The sequence below is a fragment of the Dreissena polymorpha genome, chromosome 3, assembly GCF_020536995.1.
Source record: "Dreissena polymorpha isolate Duluth1 chromosome 3, UMN_Dpol_1.0, whole genome shotgun sequence".
In the NCBI taxonomy this organism is placed as follows: Eukaryota; Metazoa; Mollusca; class Bivalvia; order Myida; family Dreissenidae; genus Dreissena; species Dreissena polymorpha.
In genome coordinates, this window is record NC_068357.1 from 98,151,924 (window position 1) to 98,173,572 (window position 21,649).

The 21,649-nt window shown below is 37.7% G+C and overlaps 1 protein-coding gene across 1 annotated transcript in view; it reads left to right on the forward strand.

Moving 5' to 3' along the window:
* Positions 1-21,649, forward strand: part of LOC127875466 (eIF-2-alpha kinase GCN2-like) — a 74,217-nt gene that overhangs the window by 3,743 nt on the left and 48,825 nt on the right. The window contains exons 2-11 of the mRNA XM_052420533.1: positions 3,756-3,877; positions 7,879-7,981; positions 9,851-10,024; positions 10,649-10,732; positions 11,465-11,607; positions 14,809-14,930; positions 15,831-15,994; positions 16,520-16,630; positions 16,852-17,001; positions 18,285-18,349. Of these exons, the coding sequence (XP_052276493.1) occupies positions 3,756-3,877; positions 7,879-7,981; positions 9,851-10,024; positions 10,649-10,732; positions 11,465-11,607; positions 14,809-14,930; positions 15,831-15,994; positions 16,520-16,630; positions 16,852-17,001; positions 18,285-18,349 (1,238 nt within the window). The remainder of the gene's footprint in view (positions 1-3,755; positions 3,878-7,878; positions 7,982-9,850; positions 10,025-10,648; positions 10,733-11,464; positions 11,608-14,808; positions 14,931-15,830; positions 15,995-16,519; positions 16,631-16,851; positions 17,002-18,284; positions 18,350-21,649) is intronic.

A 21,649-nucleotide genomic window follows, 5' to 3' on the forward strand; every position in this document is an offset into this window, starting at 1 on the left:
CAAATTTGGAAGATTTTTTACGTCAGATTGTGGTACGAAAATCCAACGATATCGGATTTTGTGGTTTTAGGCCTAAACTTATTATAGTGATATGTAACCTTTCGGGATATCGGTAAAGTGCGAGCAGACGAGGTGTTAATACGTTAAAAATTAAAGCTAAAAGACTAAAAAGTTAGATCGGAATATCTTTAAATTTTGTGAATAAATGTGTTTCTGGTGGATAACAACGACAACTTACCAGAATATTGCTCATGATCACACGTAAAACTTCTTTCTGAGAGCGAATGGAAAATGCGTCACAAATTCTGACAAATAAACAGAAGGGTGCCGTTATTGAAATACCGCGAGAATACTGGAAGAATAGAGATGCCAAATATAATGTTTAAAACAAATAATTTTTTAACAAGCGTTTGTGATTTGTCAGGATAATAATAACAATAAGATATTAAAAAGATAAAATCAAAAATATACGACAGAAATCTGAGATTCGGCAATATATTAAAGACGTGTTATGTTCACGTAAATTGTGTTTGGTAAAGACTGTCACTATATGTAGTGAACCAGTCTTCGGCTTATACCTTCTGAAAATGAGTATTCAGGGGAGATAATTGAGTAATGACTTAATTCTGGAATGGTTGCGAAGAAAAACAAATAATGCCAGAATATTAAGTGCGATTCGCTACACAATTATGATGTCATTGATATCATTTTTCCTGAGGTATGTATTTACATATGATTTTGCATATCTCAAAGTGTTTTTGATTTGTTCAAGGTCATAAATAGCATCGCGAAAATATATGTTGCGTGGCAAATTTTATTGGAGACGCATCCCTATGTGGTATTCTTATGTAATTTTATGGTCTAAATTTCCATATGTATGAACGGTCAATGTCCGCTTCTCGGGCTTTAGTCCATATAAACGGACTCCCAGAACCTTTGATAATTTTTGCTATGGCGGCTCTGGGAGTCCATATGCACTCCTTCATACACATGGTTGCAGTTCAGCGCACGGAATCTGTGCGCTTCACTAAACAGAGTTACAGATGTCGTTCGAGACAAATTGAGGAAATTAATGAATAAACTAACTAACCATGTTAAATTTACCCTAATGGAAACCTACGGATGTTATCCTTTGCATGCATCCAATAAAAACACGACGATGTTTCAACACACTTTTCTCGCTGACATTGTAATGTTTAAATTTCAAACAGTGTGATCTGTATCAAATACCACATCGTTGTCGACTTTTTGGCTCCAATACATAACGCGACGTACAAAATATTGGTGTAATGCGACCTGACCTTTATTGGGTCAATTTTCCAATATGGCGGATACAGCGTACAAAAAAAAACATTAGTCAATACAAATAAATTATTTCTTGCTTTAATGGTACCATTTGGATGAGTTTGTGGTTTAGATAGGTAAATTTTAATAAGCTCTTGCAATTTCAGTGGTCATTAACCTCTGAACTGTTGATAACATTTTGCACCCATGGACAAGAGAGAGCGCATTGCAACTCTCAGCCTAAGCTGAGAGTTGAATTATTGCAACTACGCGGGCTTTTGCCCGTTTTATACTTAAAGATTTCCTAGGAAAATCCATGTAAAAGCAATAATTTTAACAAAAACTTAAGTCAAACTTTTGTGCATAGAGACCCTCATAACCATACCTTTTCTTAAAGAACATTACACTTCTTATTGATTTAAATCAATAAGAAAGATCATGTAAGAAAGAACTTTATGCGAATCAAATGTCAATGTTTAATGGCCATCTTTTTACCGGCTTCTCTCCAGTTGATGAGGGTTTCCCGCCAACTGTCAAAGTCTCATGTTGTCTCCAGCCTTAAAGCAAAACACTGAATTTGTAGCACACAACTATCCTCTGGTTACTGTGTGACTATCTAGTCCATAGTGATACAGTACAGGCACCGTGTACTTAAACAAAAACGCCTGTCCATGGTGTTCACTTTTCCCGATGGGTGACATTTCGCAGGGGGGCTGACATGCTACTGACTGCGGTATTCGGCGAACACCCAAAATCGCCACAATTACAAGCTTTCGTTAACGGGAAAACCAGTGATCACCACGATGCTGCACAGCCACTGTAAAAACTGTCTACAAGAGTCATTCACAGGTTTTAAATGTAAATGTTCAAAAGAAAATCATATAATACATGTAGATATTACATGAATGCGTACTTAAATTTGGACAGTACTTGAAGTCGGAAACGTAAATAAAGCGTTTAAGTAGATGATCAATACTATTAATTCTTATGGTGTTAACAACAAATATCGAGTTTCAAAGAAATCAAGAGAGTATTAAATAATGTATTCACTTTTGTCCGACTTTAAGTACAATCCGAATTTACGTATTGCATCAGTATGTTACGACACTTGTGTGCAGTCAGTATACAATACAATAATTGTTTCAATAATGAAGAAACTGATACAGCGTAATGGTAACGATACAGTGTGTTGAAATTATATTTCATTAAGAGGAAATGTCAATGCCAAAGAATTCGCGAGATACCCCGGTACTTTTGTTGAAATTCACAACGAAACTTTTAATGGAAATTAAATGATCTCAATGTTTTACCCGCTACGAAATTTGTATTTACAAATAAATACACCCACGCCAATTTTCACACGCTTTTTATCATAACAAAGAAATTCATTTATTTCATGTATAAGTTGTAACCTAAAATAGCTGTACACGATGCGTGCAAACCGTGTCAGGTGATTTACGCATGTTGCAATACATCTGTCCTGATTGAGCGCTTATTTCATCAAATCTTTAAATAGAATCATATGCCGAAAATCATTTGATACTTTAGAAAATTGCAAACGTTTGTGTTTATGACTCTTATCGTCTATATTACCCATCCATAATTTGATTTTAAAAATGGAAATCGGGCATATATGGGATTATCGAGTAATGGATAAAGATTGGAGAAGTTGCATGTATGCGATTGAGACAATTGACACGTATGTATCAAGGAATCAGGAGACTCGGGATAATATGATTACTACAATCAGTTATGAGTTCTCCATGGCTTCAAGCTGTTAATTGAATAATCAAACACTCAATTAACACTCCTCCAGGTGCGGTATTCTACAGCTAGGTGCGAACACTGTTTTCTTTTATATATGCGGCGTTTAATAAGACAGAAAACACTGTCATGGGCATGGGTGTGAAATACATTATCCATTATAACTTTTAAATGAAAGGGATCAATACAATACGTTTATGTTGAATTATTTTATTTTAAGCGAACACGATGAACACAGCAGTAGATATTATGGGTCCGCGGTGTTCGCCTTATGGCTGTATTTTCACACATTTGTAGTCCCTCAGAAAGTCAAATTTAATTAAAGGCCTTTCTTACTAGATCCAAGTTTTAAAGGTTTCAACCCTTAGTGACTGATGATCAGCAAACAGCATAACACCTGAACATAGTGTGGGTTACTCACAGGCTGTTCTGGTTCAACCCTTTGCATGCTGGGAAATTTGTAGTCTGCTAAAATGTCGTCTGCTTAATTTATAAAATAAGCATTTTCTTTGATTTTTTTCAAAGAACACTATCAGAATAGCAAACAGTTTGGATCCTGATGAGACACCACGTTCTGTGGCATCTCATCTGGATCCAAACTGTTTGCAAAGGCCTTTAAAATTCGGTTCCAGCGCTGAAAGGGTTAAGCTGTTTTCACATAGCTATTTTCTCTGTGCTTCTGATTGGGAAAGGGTTTATGTTTTCAGGTGAATAGGCCTCCGCATGTGAGTTTGACTCTGAAGCCCCAGGAAAGCTTTGGGCACCATGGCCAGGAGACATATGTACAACTTGATCTCATATTCAAATGCCCACCAACGTATCCAGACGTGTAAGTTTTGTATATTGGCAAGAAAATTTAAACCTCCTGCAACTAATAAGAGAGGATTCATGGACACCCTGTAGATTTCAAACTTGTGTGATCAAGTACTCCTTTACTTTCAACACACAACATATAGTTTAGTTTAAACCTATTTATTTTAGCTCGATTGCATCAAAAGCTTAAGGCTTATATAAACGCTCTCGAGTCCGTTTCCTGGGCCTAGAACCAGTACTTGGTGTCTTTGTGGGATATCTAAAGAACATTCCCACAGTGGGGATCGAACCCATGACCTCCCGATCGCTAGGCAGACACCATATCCATTACACCATGGCGACTTGTAACTCATTTAGACTTCCAAGTATATTCCTCGATGATGCTATTATATCTTATTTTATTGAATGTTTTTGTGTATATGTTGTTGTTTGTTTATTGTCCCCTACCGGTGAAACCGGAGGGGACTCAGTGTTTTTTTCATTCAAAATCGGGTCCGGTAACCAGACCCATTCCCAATGGAAAAAAGTATATATTTTTCCCAAATGGGAGCTAAAAATTCCCAATAAAAAAAAAAAAAAAAATGTTTTTTTTTTTTTTTTTTTTAGATCAATATTTTGTTCATCTCCCATCCATATAAGATCAACCTTAGTAAATATAGTACTGAGCACGCTTGTATCCTCAATTTTGAAGAATTTGTTAGCAAAACAACAACAACAATAATTTCCCAATTTTAGTCAAAAAGCGGCGAATTTTCCCAATCCAAAGGGACCCGGCCTCATTCCCAAAATGGTGAAAAAAAACACTGGGAATTATGGTTTGCGCTCTGTGCGTCAGTCAGTCTGTCCGTCACACTTTTCTGGATCCTGCGATAACTTTGAATGTTCTTCATATTTTTTTATGAAACTTGAAACATGGATACATGTAGATGGCAATATGGAGAATATGCATGTCATTTCATTTTGTTCCTACTTCAAGAATTCTGGTTGCTATGGCAACAAATATAAAAATATATATTACACCACAGCGACTTGTAACACATTTAGACTTCCAAGTATATTCCTCAATGATGCTATTATATCTATTTTATTGAATGTTTTTGTGTAGATGTTGTTGTTTGTTTATTGTCCCCTACCGGTGAAACTGGAGGGGACTTATGGTTTGCGCTCTGTGCGTCAGTCAGTCAGTCAGTCTGTCCGTCACACTTTTCTGGATCCTGCGATAACTTTGAATGTCCTTCATATTTTTTATGAGACTTGAAACATAGATACATGTAGATGGCAATATGGAGTTTATGCATGTCATTTCATTTTGTTCCTACATGTACGTCAAGAATTCTGGTTGCCATGGCAACAAATAAACAAAAAATAATAAATCTGACAATGGTGGATATTCACCGGTAGGGGACCATATTGCTTGGCAATCTCTTGTTTATTTATTTATTTTTATGCCTCGAAGGAGGGAATATAGTTATCGCACTGTCCGTCTGTCTGCCACACTTTGCATTTAGGTTTCGAAAAATGCTCATAACTTCTATGTTGCTTCAGATGTAACATTCACATTTGGTATGCATGTGTATATGGACAAGGTCTTTCCATCTCATCTCATCTCATCTTCGCCTGTGGTCCCATGTGGGACATAGGCCCCCAACCAGCTTCCTCCAGGTGTCTCGGTTCTGGGCGAGTCTCTTAAGCTGCCCCCATGTTTGGCCCATTAGCATCTGCATCCAGGCCACGGGGCCAGGTGTTTCTAGGCAGCCCTCTCTTCCTTTTCCCTTGGGGGTTCCATGTGAGGGATTGCCTTGTCGTATTGGATGCAGGCTTGCGAAGGGTGTGGCCTATCCACCTCCAACGTCTCTGAAGGATGTCTTCTTCAACTGGCTGCTGGTTTGTTCTTCTCCATAATTCTTCGTTGGAGATCTTGTCTGGCCAGCGGATCTTGAGGATCTTCCTGAGGAAGGTGTTGATGAAGACCTGTATTTTCTTTATGGTGCTGACAGTGGTTCTCCAGGTCTCTGCTCCATAGAGGAGTAGCGGCTTCACAATGGTATTGAAGAGCCTAATCTTGGTGGTGATGCCAATTACACTGGATCCCCAGATGTTCTTCAGCTGATGGAAGGCTGTTTGTGCTTTACCGATGCGGGTTCTGACATCTGCATCCGTTCCTCCCTGGTTGTCCAGAATGCTGCTGAGATAGGTGAAGCTGTCCACTTCCTCCAGCGCCTCGCCTTGGACTGTGATGGGTGTGTTGTTTGATGCGTTGGTCCTGAACACCTTGCTCTTCGCTTTGTTGATGGTGAGGCCCAGTCTAGCTGAGTTGTCTGCTACCATGTTTGACTTTACCTGCATCTGTTGTTGGGTGTGGGAGAGAAGAGCCAAATCATAGGCAAAGTCAAGGTCTTCCAACTGTTCCCAGAGTGTCCACTGAATTTCATTCCGCTTCTGCCCCGTTGATGTCTTCATTACCCAGTCTATGGCCAGCAGGAACAGGAAAGGTGAGAGTAAACAGCCTTGCCTCACACCAGTTCTCACTTCAAAGGCATACGTGAGCTGTCTGCCGTGAACAATTCTGCAGGTCATTCCCTCATAAGACTTCCTGATGATGTTGGTGATCTTTTCTGGCACTCCGTAGTGTCTCAGAAGTCTCCAGAGGGACTCCCGGTCAACGCTGTCGAACGCCTTTTCATAGTCAATAAAGTTGACATACAACGGCGAATTCCACTCCAGGGATTGTTCCAGAATGATGCGCAGGGTTGCGATCTGATCTGTGCAGGATCTCTCCTTTGGTCACGGAGATGCGGGTCTACTGCGTCTTTCATTCGGTTCAGTAGGATGCAATTAAACACCTTTCCTGGGATGGATAACAGCGTGATTCTTCGAAAGTTGGAGCAGAAACCGAGGTTGCCTTTCTTGGGAAACTTGATGAGGTAACCCTCTTTCCACTCTGTTGGGATTTCTTCTTCTTCCCATATCTTGCTGAAGAATGAGTGTAGTAGGTCCACACTGGTCTCCACGTCAGCCTTAAGCCCTTCTGCCGGTATGCTGTCAGGTCCTGCAGATTTGCCGTTCTTCAATTGTTTGATGGCGCTGCTGATCTCTTCCTTTGTGGGAGTGCAGCATTTGATTGGCAGATCGCTTGTAGCTGGCAGAATCTCCGGTGGGTTTACAGGGGCTGGCCTGTTGAGTAGCTCCTGGAAGTGCTCAATCCACCTCTTCTTCTGCCCTTCATCATCTGGTATTACTCCTCCATTTTGGTTTCTTTCTTGCCTCTCTGGCTTGGCAAACTTTCCTGCTAATCTCTTTGTGATGGAGTACAGATCTTTAGTTCTGTTCTGATAGGCTGACTCTTCCGCCTCTGTTGCAAGTGTCTCTAGGTAGTTCCTCTTGTCTTCTCTGATACTTCGCTTGACACTCCTATTTGCTTCAGTCTTTCCATACGCACACAAATTTTAACCCCTTTGACCTTGACCTTGAACTTAGGGTCCACGTTTAGGTTTCAAAAAATGCTTTTAGGTTTCGAAAAATGCTCATAATTTCTATCAAAGCGTTTATCGGGGGCATATGTCATCCTATGGAGACAGCTCTTGTTGGCTTTTTTTGGGGGGGGGGGGGGCTGGTGTAATTTTCATATTCATGTACCGGTATTAACTAGCTTTCAAAAATGTATACGGTAAATTGGATTGATGGGTTTACTGTTTTAGCTGGAAATTGCAGCAATAATTCTCAGCTCCAACTTTCTTGAGTCTAGTGATTTCATAAGGTATGAAGGTCAGAACAACATGCAGCCTCATGTGTGGAAGGCCCAAATAAACTTATAAATACACAGACGTTTATACTGAAGCCTGGCTCTCCTTTTTTTTTAAACTAACAAGTCTGCAGTTTGTTATTCCTCACAATCAATATTATTGATGTGGTTTATGTATCCAACATTTAATGTTAGAATTAGCAACCATTGCCTAATTTGATTGGGAGATTTAATTGTATTATTTTTGTAGAACTGAAAAAAATGTCTGTCTGTAGGGTCCCTGAAATAACACTGGAGAATACAAAAGGATTGTCCAATCAACAGCTGGCAGAATTAAAGACAGAATTGGATAAAAAGTCTAAGGAGCTTAGCGGAGAGGTATGTTTGTGAAATATAAATTAAAATACATGTAAGTTTTGAGCCTTTTTTTACCAATTAAATATGATCTGTATGGATAATTATCTCTGTTTTTTATTCTCCCGGTAGGGTGGCATATAGCAGTTGAACTGTCTGTAAGTCAGTGTGTCTGTCCGTCCGTCCGAAAAAAACTTTTACGTTGGCCATAACTTTTGCATTATTCAAGATAGCACCTTGATATTTGGCATGCATGTGTATCTCATGGAGCTGCACATTTTGAGTGGTAAAATTTCAAGGTGAACATCATCCTTCAAGGTCTAGGGTCGAAAAAACAAAGTCAAGGGAAGTAATAAGCTTTAAATGGACATAGTTATCTGACCTGCCCACTATATATTTTTGTTAAATAAATCAAAGTGGCGCAGTAGGCGGCATTGTGTTTCTGACAAACACATTGTGGTAAAAGGTAAAGGTCAAGGTCATCCTTTACAGTCTACAGTAAAAAATACAGATTTAAGGGAAGTACTAAGCTTTAAAAAGGGAGAAAATTATTCAATATTGAACATAGCCACTTTATATATTTGGCATGCATGTGTATCTCATGGTGCTGCACATTTTGAGTGGTGAATCTACAGTAACGGTTGTGGCTTTTAATATTTGCTACTAAAAATAGAGATTTGTTACAGACAATTATTTTCAAGGGAAGTAATTTATATAATTATAAATCTCATTTTATATATTTCGTTACCAAGAATTGAAGTTCTTTTCACAGTTACTGTACAGATTTATTATTTTGATTATTTATAACCCAAATGACAGTGTGGCCATACCACATGGTCCGTGACGTCATTTTGGCTAGCACGCTAAATAGAAATTTGTCAACATTGGCCCCGCTTAAAAACTTCAAATCCACGTAAGTATCTTATTCTTTAATCTATTTGGACGAAATAAAGCCCAGGCTATGGGTAAAGTTTAGCACTATTCCAGGTTATATAAATATTTGACACGCGATGTGTAGGGGGCATTGTGTTTCTGACAAACACATCTCTTGTTCATTTTAAAGTATAATTTCATGGCAAACATCTTTTTAATGCATGTAGCCTTTATCCAGATCCATTACTTCTTGCTGATGAGTACTGCTGCATGTCATACGTGTATGATGGCACCTTATGAATTCAGAACTTACATGTACAAACTGGCAGGAAAATCAGAAGGCCCTTCCCTTCTATGTTTTAGCCCCTTCTGTTCATCTTACAAAGCCTTTGTATACCAAATACAAAACGCCTATTCAAAAGGCTTCCACAAATGTCAATAATTGTTTAAATTAATTTGATATGTTATCAAATCATGTCTTGTTGATCTCATTTAGCAAAGAATCAGTACTTTTGGGGTAGGTCTAATTACTGTATCCAGTGCAAGAAGACAAGTGAACTTTTACATGCCTTTGTGATTTTAAAATGAGCAGATGGTGATGCAGTGGTGAAAAGATTTATTAAAAGCAACTTTCACTACAGGGATTCTACTGCAAAATCAAGTTGCCCTACCTCACTTTGTGGCAGCTTTTTACAGTTTTCACATTCACATCTATGAAGACATGGACCATATTCCTCAACACATATTTAGACTTAAGTATAAAGAATAGACATGGAACCAAGAAAAATGTGTTCAGGTTTTGAATATATACAGGCCGCCACTGGTGATTATGTCATTAACAAAATTTTCTACATGAAAAATGATATAGATAGACTAAGAGGTGTTTTACATGTATGTCAAGTTTGACTAAAAAATCAAGCAATTCTTGAATAAATCAATTTAAAGAATATTCATAATTCTTAGACTTAAGTCTAAGAATTGCTTGGTGAATACTAGCCATGATTTTTCTTCTGTTTGTAGGAGATGATGCTGGAGCTTTCCCAGCTGGTGCAGACATACCTGTACGCCCACAACAAGCCCCCACCCAAGTCGTTCTACGAGGAGATGATGAGCAACAAGCGTCGCCAGCAAGAGATAGAGGATCAGGAACAGCAGCGGAAAATGGAGCTACTCAGGCAGAAAGAGGAACATGAGGTGGGTGTTCTACGAAAGCTGTTTTTGGGAACTCGCAGTGGTTGGTTCAGGCGCTTCTCACCTCTACGACCTAGTTTTGATTCATACTCTAAATGTGTGTGAATTTGGTTGCTGGTCCAATACTGGACAGGTTAGGTTTTCTCTGGGTCAACGGTTTCCTCATCCCACAAGACAAGACCAGATCAAATATAGAATTGTTTTGGGAGTCTTGTAAGTTTATTAGGAAGTAGTGCTGAAGCAGACTTCGAGTCCAAACATATTGCAGCTTAATTGTTTCATTCATCTCTTTTTTAAAGCTCACCTGAGAACAACGTGCTCAATATTGAGCTTTTGTGATCACATTTTGTCCGTCGTCCGTTGTGTGTCATCAACATTTGCCTTGTTAACACACTAGAGCCACATTTATTTATATATATAAATAAAATATATGTATATATATTTTGTAAACATGATGTATTATGGGCCGGAGGCCTTTGTTTACAATAAACTTACTACTACTTACATCATGAAAATTGGTCAGAAGATTTGTCCCAATGATTTCTTGGATGAGTTTGAAAATGGTTCCTGATGCTAGTAAAACATGGCCAACTATTTTAATCCTAGTTGTTGTGTTTTGAATGGCAGCTGTTGATGATAGAAGATGAGATACAGAAGCGGCAGGAAGCATTGAAGGAGGAGAACAGGCGACAGAAGAGCAACGCTAGACAGGTGAGCTGCATCTGGGACACTGGTCACTTTTGCTCATCATATAAAATCTTAACCCTTTGCATGCTGGGAAATTTGACGTCTACTAAAATGTCTTCTGCTGAATTTCTTAAATTAGCATTTTCTTCTATTTTTTTCAAAGAATACTATCAGAATAGCAAACAGTTTGGATCCTGATGAGACGCCACGTTCTGTGGCGTCTCATCTGGATCCAAACTGTTTGCAAAGGCCTTCAAAATTCGGTTCCAGCATTGAAAGAGTTAACTTATGTTGTAAAAATATTATGCTCTTTTCTTTCTTTTTAAATTATATTGTTTTCTGCATAGTTATATTTACTTGTTTTTTTTATATTTTATTTTAATGTACATACACTTAAGCATGGAAAAGCTAGAGATATTGGAATAATATTTTTAATAAAAGGCATTGCCCAGGGATTAAAGCAGGACATATTTTGGGGAATGGAGGTAGGGATTGGGGAAAAGACTTTGATTTATATATAAGAGGACAGCGTAACAAACAGAAAGTTTCATTTTTCAGCCCTTATTGTGTTAGCCTACATGTTTATGTTGATAGGCTGTGTAAATTTAATTAATAAAAAAAATTCAAATACTGACAAATTGGCTTTCTGATATGATTCTTTACTTATATAAGACATCATATGTTTTCATAGTGAAAAAATAATAATTTGCCTGGTATTCCCTTTAAGATTTTAACCACCAAGCTTTTCTTTCAAAGCCCTCTTTAGAAAAGCAATCAGCCCCTATGCCTCGAAGGTCTAGTTCCCCAATAGCTGCGATATCAAACACCAAACAAGGGACACCATCCCAGTCACCGACGGCAAGAAAACAGGACGAAGATGGGCGGCAACAAAGGAGAAAGTAAGGAAATAGGAACCATGTGAAACATGGCTGCATTGCTAGCCTCACAAATACAAAAGTTCTCAAACTTAGTCTCAACTCAAAATATTGACCAATAAGAAAGCTTTTAACAGTTAATTTTTGTGTGCCATCGGTCACGGACTCTAGATGAGACAATATACGCTCCGTGCATCGGTTAATAGTTTAAGATTAAGACAAAGACAAGTTCTAGAACATAAATAAGCAGCTCAGGATCCCTTATTTTTCAGTTTCTTGAGATTCCTGAAGTTTTGTAGTTATTTTAAGGTGCAAAATAAATTTGATTCTTACTGAATTATGAGATAAATAATTATTTGGCATACAATAGATGTTTTAAATCTACCAAACATTGTAAGAAGATCCAAACAAATATTCGCTACATTGTATTCTGAAATGTAAGGTTTTCACTGTTATAGCATTTCAAGTTTTCCATGGAATCTTTAATTCTGTTTTTACTTTTTGATATGCCTACCTTATAGGTGCTGACATATATAGGATATGACTTGAGTTCTCATTTCCTCCCATACTTTATTAAACAAGTTCAGAAATGTTGTTGGTAAGCTAGCATTTTACACATGTGAACACATTTCAGAAACAAGTTTAATAAATGGTCTGAATGACAATGAGTGTCAAATAATTTTTTTCACTTGTAATTTAAAAATAAACAAAGAAAAAAATATTAACGTATGTACCATGATAAAAGCAAATAGTTTCTTATATTGACATTGAAAAGTCATTTTAGCAAAAAAATAAAACACAAATGGTCAGTCTAATAAATGATAAGTCTGAGAAGCGAATGAAATGCTCAAAAAGCTATATAAACCATGTTTAATATAAAAAGATACAAAAAAGTTAAGTAGCAAGGAAAACAAGGTATAGCTTGTGGCAACAGTATGTTCACTGTGTACTTGTTAATCACTTGGATCTTTTAAATTTGTCCTTAAAAAGTCTGAGTAGGTTAATTACCAGGGTACTGCCCCAAAATGACAGAAGCACTCCTGTCCAACATGACAAAATGCAAAAGACATTGATGAGATCCTAGTACTTTTTTTAGCTCACCTGAGCACAATTTGTTCACGGTGAGCTTTTGTGATCACCTTTTGTCCGTTATTACACCCCTACAAAGTTTAGGGGGGGTATATAGGAGTGAACTTGTCTGTCTGTCCGTATTAAGTGTCCGCTCTCTAATTCAAGTTGTTTTTATCTGATCTTCACCAAACTTGGTCAGATGTTGTATCTAGATGATGTCTAGGTCAAGTTCGAATATGGGTCATGCCGGGTCAAAAACTTGGTCACAGGATCACTATAGTGCGTTTTAAACATTGAGAATGGTGTCCACTCTCTAATTCAAGTAGTTTTCATCTGAGCCTCACAAAACTTGGTGAGAAGTTGTATCTTGATAATGTCTAGGCCAAGTATGAACATGGGCCATGGCAGGTAAAAAACTAGGTAATGGGGTCAATTAGTGCGTTTTAAACATTGAGCATGGTGTCCGCTCTTTATTTCAAGTAGTTTTCATCCGATCTTCACCAAACTTGGTCAAAGTTGTATCTAGATGATGTCTAGGTCAAGTTGAATATGGGTCATGCCGGGTCAAAAACTAAGCCACGGGTTCACGTAGTGCGTTTTAAACATTCAGCATGTTGCCCGCTCTCTAATGTCAGTAGTTTTCATCCAATATCTTCACCAAACTTGTTCAGAAGTTTTATCTAGATGATCTCTACGCCAAATTTGATCATGAGCCATGCCGGGCCAAAAACTAAATGTAGGTCATGGGCTAACTTAGTGCGTTTTTAGCTCACCTGTCACAAAGTCCGTCAACACATTGTTTGGTCAGAATGTTTATATTGATGAAATCTGGGTTGGGATTGTATTTGGGTCATCTCGGGTCAAAAACTAGGTCACTAGGTCAAAAACTAGATCAAATAATAGAAAAACCTTGTGTAGACAATAGAGGTCGCAGTTTTCATCCAATCTTTATAAAATTTAGTCAGAATGTTTATCTTGATGAAATCTGTGTTGGGATTGTATTTGGGTCATCTGGGGTCAAAAACTAGGTCACTAGGTCAAAAACTAGGTCAAATAATAGAAAAACCTTGTATAGACAGTAGAAGTCACAGTTTTCATCCAATCTTTATGAAATTTGGTCAGAATGTTTATCTTGATGAAATCTGGGTTGGGAATGTATTTGGGTCATCTGAGGTCAAAAACTAGGTCACTAGGTCAAATAATAGAAAAACTGTCAACAATTTGTTTGTGTAGACAGTAGAGGTCACAGTTTTCATCCAATCTTTCTGAAATTTCGTCAGAATGTTTATCTTTATGAAATCAAGGTTGGGATTGTATTTGGGTCATCTGGGGTCAATACTAGGTCACTAGGTCAAAAACTAGGTCACTAGGTCCAAAACTAGGTCACTAGGTCAAATAATAGAAAAACCTTGTATAGACAATAGAGGTTGCAGTTTTCATCCAATCTTTATAAAATTTGATCAGAATGTTTATCTTGATGAAATATGGGTTGGGATAGTATTTGGGTCACCTGGGGTCAAAAACTAGGTCACTAGGTCAAATAATAGAAAAACCTTGTGTAGACAATTGAGGTCACAGTTTTCATCCAATCTTTATGAAATTTGGTCAGAATGTTTATCTTGATGAAATATTGGTTGGGATTGTATTTGGTTAGTCAGGTGAGCGATTCAGGGCCATCATGGCCCTCTTGTTTAACATTCAGCATGGTGTCCGCTAATTCAAGTAGTTTTCATCTGATTTTCAACAGACTTGGTCAGAAGTTTTATCTAGATGATCTTAAGGCCAAGATCGAACATAGGCCATACCAGATCAAAAACTAGGTCATGGGGTCACTTAGTATGTTTTATACATTCAGCATGGTGTCAGCTCTCTAATTCAAGTAGTTTTCATCTGATCTTCACCACACTTGGTCAGAAGTTGTATCTAGATGATGTGTAGTTCAAGTTTGAACATTGGCCATGCAGGGTCAAAAACTGGGTCACAGGGTCACTTAATGCGTTTTTAAACATTGAGTGTGGTGTCTGCTGTTTTTTGTGAAGACAACATGAAAAATATTCTGTGTCAATGCGGCATGTGGGGGTATTCGTCATGTCTGTGCCAAAGCTCTAGTTATTTCTATATTTGAAGAATAATCTGCTCATGCCTTTATGTCAGGAGCACCACCCATCGCTGCAGTGAAGACGAGAACACCCCCTGTAAACACCACACTGACGGGGTGGTTGTGATAGCGTTCAACACCAAGAATGAACGCACTGTTCACAGGGGCACCTGTCTAGGTATACTGAGAGTATGATTGAAATACAGTGGGACATTATTGTCTGAAGTTCAAAATGACTTTTTGGATATGTAAAGGTTCACATTTATTACATCAGAATTGTGCACATACTTAAAAATAAATATTTATATGAAATGTTCACTAAAATATAACATTTCAGTTCTTTACTGGTTCTCATAAATAAAGTGCAAACCAGTTGGCAATTACTGAATTTAATTGTGTGAAATTGTTTTAATTGGTGTTTACAATTTGACAATATAGGTTATGGCTTAGTTGCCTTGATATTTATTATCATGTTTGCAAAAAAAAAATACTGTCAACCTTGAGATAGAATTGTTAATTTTTTAGCGAGGCTAAACCCGAGAAAACCCGAGCTATTGTCATAGCCAGTTCGTCCGACGTCCGCGGTAGGCGTCGTGCTCAAACCTTAACATCGGCTCTAATATCAAAGTGCTTCCACCTACAACTTTGAAACTTCATGTGTAGATGCACCTTGATGAGTTCTACACGCCACACCCATTTTTGGGCCACCAGGTCAAAGGTCAAGGTCACTGTGACCTCTAGTATAAAACTTTAACAAAAACCTTAACATTGCCTCTAAAATCAAAGTGCTTCCACCTACAACTTTGAAACTTCATATGTAGATGCAACTTGATGAGTTCTACACGCCATACCCATTTTGGGTCACTAGGTCAAAGGTCAAGGTCACTGTTACCTCTGAAAAAAAATAAAAAAATTGTTGACAAGCTTTTGCAGCCGAGCGTGGCACCCATTATGCGGTGCTCTTGTTTCATAAATAAGTATTTTCTTCATTTAAAGTTATGTAAAGAATATGCGCCTCATTTGCTGTGAAGGCCACATGCCTGCATAAAATGAGGCCTGTCTTCTGTCTCTACATCAGGCCATGGTCTGCACGGGAGCACTGTGTATGTGGGCCTGGACACCAAGTCTGGGGAGCTGGTGGCGATATCGGAATGGGTCCTGAAGTGGCGTAAAGCCCGTAAAGCCTCCACCAAGCCTGCCGAGGACCAGAGGGATACAGAGAGAGACGAATACATGAAACAGGTACATAGGACATTCTGTATTGCTTACCTTAATATGAGCCTTGTTCTGAGAAAACTAGGCTTAATGCATGTGCATAAAGTGTTGTCCCTGATTAGCCTGTGCGGACTGCACAGGCTAATCTGGGACGACACTGTACGCACATGCATTATGCCCAGTTTTCTCAGAATGCGACTCATTTTGTCAAAATGAATATAGCAACTGTTAAATGTAATGTTGAAGACGCTGTCCGGTTAAGCGCAGTGGTTGGTACGTGCATTTCTCACCAATGCGACTGGGGTTCAATCCCAATTCCCAGTAGCATGTGAGTTTAAATAGTCATCGCCATACCTCACAGGTGGAGTTTCCCTGTGTTCTCTGCTTAGAGTCGTTTCAATTCAAACTAATGAGTGCATATGTATATATGTATGATCATGATTAATATAAATAAAGAAATAATCTGATAAACCAAAAACAAAAAAACTTCAGACCTGTGTATATGTATTTCTTAACTACTTTTGTTGTTAAGACATTTTTGCACTTTTGCAGGTGTTATCAATTGAAAGGGAGATGTGTGGCCTGTTGAAACTGAACCATCGACATCTGCTGCATTATCTTGCCTTTACATACAAGGAGGAGGTTGGAAAGATCAACATCTATGTAAGTGAAGTAGTGAATGCTCATATTTATCTGAGTTATACAGGTGAGGATAATTCGTTAAACCCGTAATCCCAATAGGGCATAATTAAAATAAGGCATTATTTAGAAAAGGCATATTCCAAATAAAGCATAATTTGCGTGTAGCTCTACTTTTCATCATAACTTATGCATTTGTAAGATCTCATCACCATTTTCATTTTTTAATGTTTCTACACTGCCAGGTGCTAATAGAGTATTCAGGGGGCCAGAATCTCGAGATCTACCTCACACGGAAGACCTTGACCTTTGAGTTGCTGCATGGGTACACTCTGGAACTCCTGGAGGCTGTCAAATATCTCCATGAAAAGGACGTTGTCCACAAAAATCTCAGGGTAGGCCTTGTTTTTAGCCGCTTAGATCTGTTGCATGATTATTGTCGAATGAAAAGAAGTATGAGTAAAATGCAACCATGGTCAAATGATGACATAGTATTGTTAAAACATTAATTTTGCATTTCATTTTTATGTCCCCCATAACTTTAGTGCGGGACATATTGTTTTTTCCCTGTCTGTTGGTTTGTTGCTTCGTTGCTTTGTTTCTTTGTGCCAACTTTAACATTTGCCATTACTTTTGCAATATTGAAGATAGCAGCGTCATATTTGGCATGCAAGTGTATCTCATGGAGCTGCACATTTTGAGTGGTGAAAGGTCAAGGTCATCCTTCAAGGTCAAATATATGGGTCAAAATTGCTTATTGTCCCCTACCGGTTTCACCGGAGGGGACTTATGGTTTGCGCTCTGTGTGTCCGTCCGTGAGTCTGTGAGTCTGTCACACTTTTCTGGATCCTGCGATAACTTGAAAAGTTCTTAATATTTTTTCATGAAACTTGAAATCTGGATAGATTGCAATATGGACATTATGCCCGTCATTTCATTTTGTTCCTACGTCAAAAATTCTGGTTGCTATGGAAACAAATAGACTAGAAATACTGCTGAAAATGGTGGTTTTCTAGATCCTGCGATAACTTTTGAAGTTCTTAATATTTTTTCATGAAACTTGCAACATGGATAGATGGCTATATGGACATTATGCACGTCATTTCATTTTGTTCGTACGTCAAAAATTGTGGTTTCTATGGCAACCAAAAATAATAATTATGAAAATGGTGGAATTTCTGACAATGGTGGAGCCGATAGGGGACCATATTGCTTGACAATAGCCTTGTTTAATTTACACTTTTGCAATATTGAAGATTGAGTGGTGACAGGTCAAGGTCATCCTTCAAGGTCAAAGGTCAAATATATGGGGACAGTGTTTCACAAACACATCTTGTTCAATATTGAAATGAAGTCATTTTTTGGCACATGTTTATATTGTGCCGTTATACAAAGATGTATTTGACAAAAAACGATGAATCTTAAAATCGAATGAGATTTGCTTACCAGCGAATAAAAGTCTATTGTGGCTCAAATAATGAAAACAATTAAGCTTTTATAAACATTGCGTCGTTATGCTAACATCTTATCTGTTCAGAATAGGGTTTTTTTGCTGCATATTTGCTTGAATTTAAAAAGGACTGTAATCAAGACTTGTGTATAACACACTGCATGATCTTTATTTTATGTACAGGCAACCGGATCTGAGGTTTTAATGTATGTGTTTGTTTTTATGCAGGCTTCAAGTGTGTTCATTGATGTCCACGGAAGAGTCCGATTGGCTGATTACAGTATCAATAAAAGGTAAAGATTGGCTAATTGCAGTATCAATAAAGGTAAAGATTTGCTTATAACAGTATCAATAAAGGTAACGATTGACTAATTACAGTAGCAATAAAAGGAAGATTTGCTCATTTGAGTATCAATAAAATAGAAAAATTGGCTAATTACAGTCTTAATAGAAGGAAAAGATTGGCTGATTACAGTATCAATAAAGGGTAAAGATTGGCTGATTACAGTATTAATAAAGGGTAAAGATTGGCTGATTACAGTCTTAATAGAAGGAAAAGATTGGATAATTACAGTGTAAATAAAGGGTAAAGATTGGCTGATTACAGTGTAAATAAAGGGTAAAGATTGGCTGATTACAGTATCAAAAAAAGGGTAAAGATTTACTGATTACAGTATCAATAAAAGGTAAAGAGTGGCTGATTACATCATCAATAAAAGGGAAAGATTTGCTGATTACAGGATTAACAAACAAATTCGTTGAAATGATATCCCCCGCTAATATGCTTCTGGACACAAAAGTGTTATATTTGACACTCAAAAAAGCATTTTTTCAAGATACAAAGGGCCATAACTCCATTATTAACAGATGGTGTACAATGCCATTTGGCGTGCATCATCCTCTTATCCATATATATACTCATACCAAGTTTCAATGAAATCCGTCAAAGCACTTCCAAGATATGGCTCCGGACAGACGGAAAGACTGACGGACGGACAGCGCCAAAACAATATCCCTCCGCCGATGGTGGGGGATAATAAAAGGGAAAGATTGACTGATTACAGTATCAATAAAGGTAAAGATTGGCTGATAACAGTATCAATAAAAGGTAAAAATTGGCTGAGTAAAGTGTAAATAAAAGGTAATTGCATTGTTAGCTCATCTATTTTTTGAAAAAAAATTATGAGCTATTGTCATCACCTTGGCGTCTGCGTCGGCGTTGGCGTCCTGTTAAGTTTTGCGTTTAGGTCCACTTTTCTCAGAAAGTATCAATGCTATTGCATTCAAACTTGGTACACTTTCTTACCATCATGAGAGGACTGGGCAGGCAAAGTAAGATAACTCTGACGTGCAATTTGACAGAATTATGTGCCCTTTTTATACTTAGAAAATTGAAAATTTTGGTTAAGTTTTGCGTTTAGGTCCACTTTTCTCAGAAAGTATCAATGCTATTGCATTCAAACTTGGAACACTTACTTACTATCATGAGGGGACTGGGCAGGCAAAGTTAGATAACTCTGGCATGCATTTTGACAGAATTATGTGCCCTTTTTATACTTAGAAAATTGAAAATTTTGGTTAAGTTTTGTGTTTAGGTCCATTTTATTCCGTAAGTATCAAAGCTATTGCTTTCATACTTGCAACACTTACTAACTATCATAAGGGGACTGTGCAGGCAAAGTAATGTAACTCTGACTAGCATTTTGACAGAATTATGGGCCCTTTTTATACTTAGAAAATTGAAAATTTGGTTAAGTTTTGTGTTTAGGTCCACTTTATTCCTACAGTATCAAAGCTATTGCTTTCATACTTGCAACACTTATTAACTATCATAAGAGGACTGTGCAGGCAAAGTTATGTAACTCTGACTGGCATTTGGGCAGAATTATGGGCCCTTTATACTTAGAAAATTGAAAATTTGGTTAAGTTTTGTGTTTTGGTCCACTTTACCCCTAAAGTATCATAGATATTGCTTTCATACTTGGAACACTCGCAAACTATCATAAGGGTACAGTAAAAGGACAAGTTGCATAACTCTGGTTGTCATTTTTACGGAATTATGGCCCTTTTTTGACTAAGTAACTTTGAATATATGGTTAAATTTTGTGTTTCGATCCACTTTACTTCTTAAGTATCAAGGCTATTGCTTTCAAACTTCAAATACTTTCATGCTATCATAAGGTTACTGTACCTGGCAAGTTGAATTTTACCTTGACCTTTGAATGACCTTGACTCTCAAGGTCATATTATTAAATTTTGCTTAAATTGCCATAACTTCTTTATTTATGATTAGATTTGATTGATACTTTGACAAAACTACTCTTACCTTACATACCACAATAGACTCCACCCAAACCATCCCCCGTGCCCTCCCCCCTCCCCCCCCCCCCCGAATCCCCCCCCCCCTCTTTTTTTTTTTTTTTTTTTTTTTTTTTTATAGATCATCTCACAAATGACCACCACACCCTCACACTATACCCCCACCCCACCCCCCCCCCAAATTATTTTTTTTTGAAACCGATAAAAAACACAAATATTTATTTTATGTTTGAAATACCGTCCAACCATCGCACCCAAGAATCCCCCCACCCCCCCCCTCCCCCCACCCGAATCCCCCCCCCCCCCTAATTTTTTTTTTTTTTTTTTTTAAGATCATCTCACAAATGACCACCACACCCTCACACTATACCCCCACCCACCCCACCTCCACCCCAAATTTCATTTTTTTTTAATGATTAAACCCCCCCCCCCCCCCCCCGATTATTTTTTTTTTAGCATTTTTTTCCCCATTTTTGGAAAATAATGTAATAAATGTCCACATTCCCATGCTATACACCCCTCTTCACTCCACCCCTCCCTCCTTTGTGATTGAAAATGAGAGTCCCTTCAACTTTAAAAAGAAAATAGATGAGCGGTCTGCACCCGCAAGACGGTGCTCTTGTTTTGATTTCTTTCATCTGCTCCATAAGTTTGCATGTTTAATGCATGTTTAATGCATGTTTTTTTAAATACTGTGTTAAGAGGTATATATTTGCAATTGGATATACATGTATATTAAGGTAAGTGGCTAACAGTTTCATGACATCTGTGTCAGTCATAATTGTATGGCCTGTATGTTTTTCAGTACTTCATTGAGCACTTTGTGTCATTCTGGCCTATACGTGTTTCAAATGTTTTTAAATCGATCTCGTAGAAAGCCAATAGGGTTATTGACACGCTCTTGAATCAGTTTTCTGGGTAGAACCAGTACTGTGTCCTTGGAGAAGATTCTGAGAAAGATCCTCGAGTGTGGATCAACCGTTGCCCTCCCAATTGCTAGGCATTCTTAATATCAACTACTTAACCATCTGTCCTAATTTCTAGCCAAAAAATTCAGCTCATAGTAAAAATGGCCTACATTGACTTAATATTCTTATAGGGTATGTACACCATCATTTTTTATCTTTTTCTGCCTTTCTTTAACAAATTAATTGACAAACACACAAGCAATTTTATCATCAGTAAAATGAAATATTATAAATGTGGTTTATTTTGTAAAATTAAATTCTGTGGAATCAAAATATTTGGGCATATTTTTTCAATCGTGAATTTGT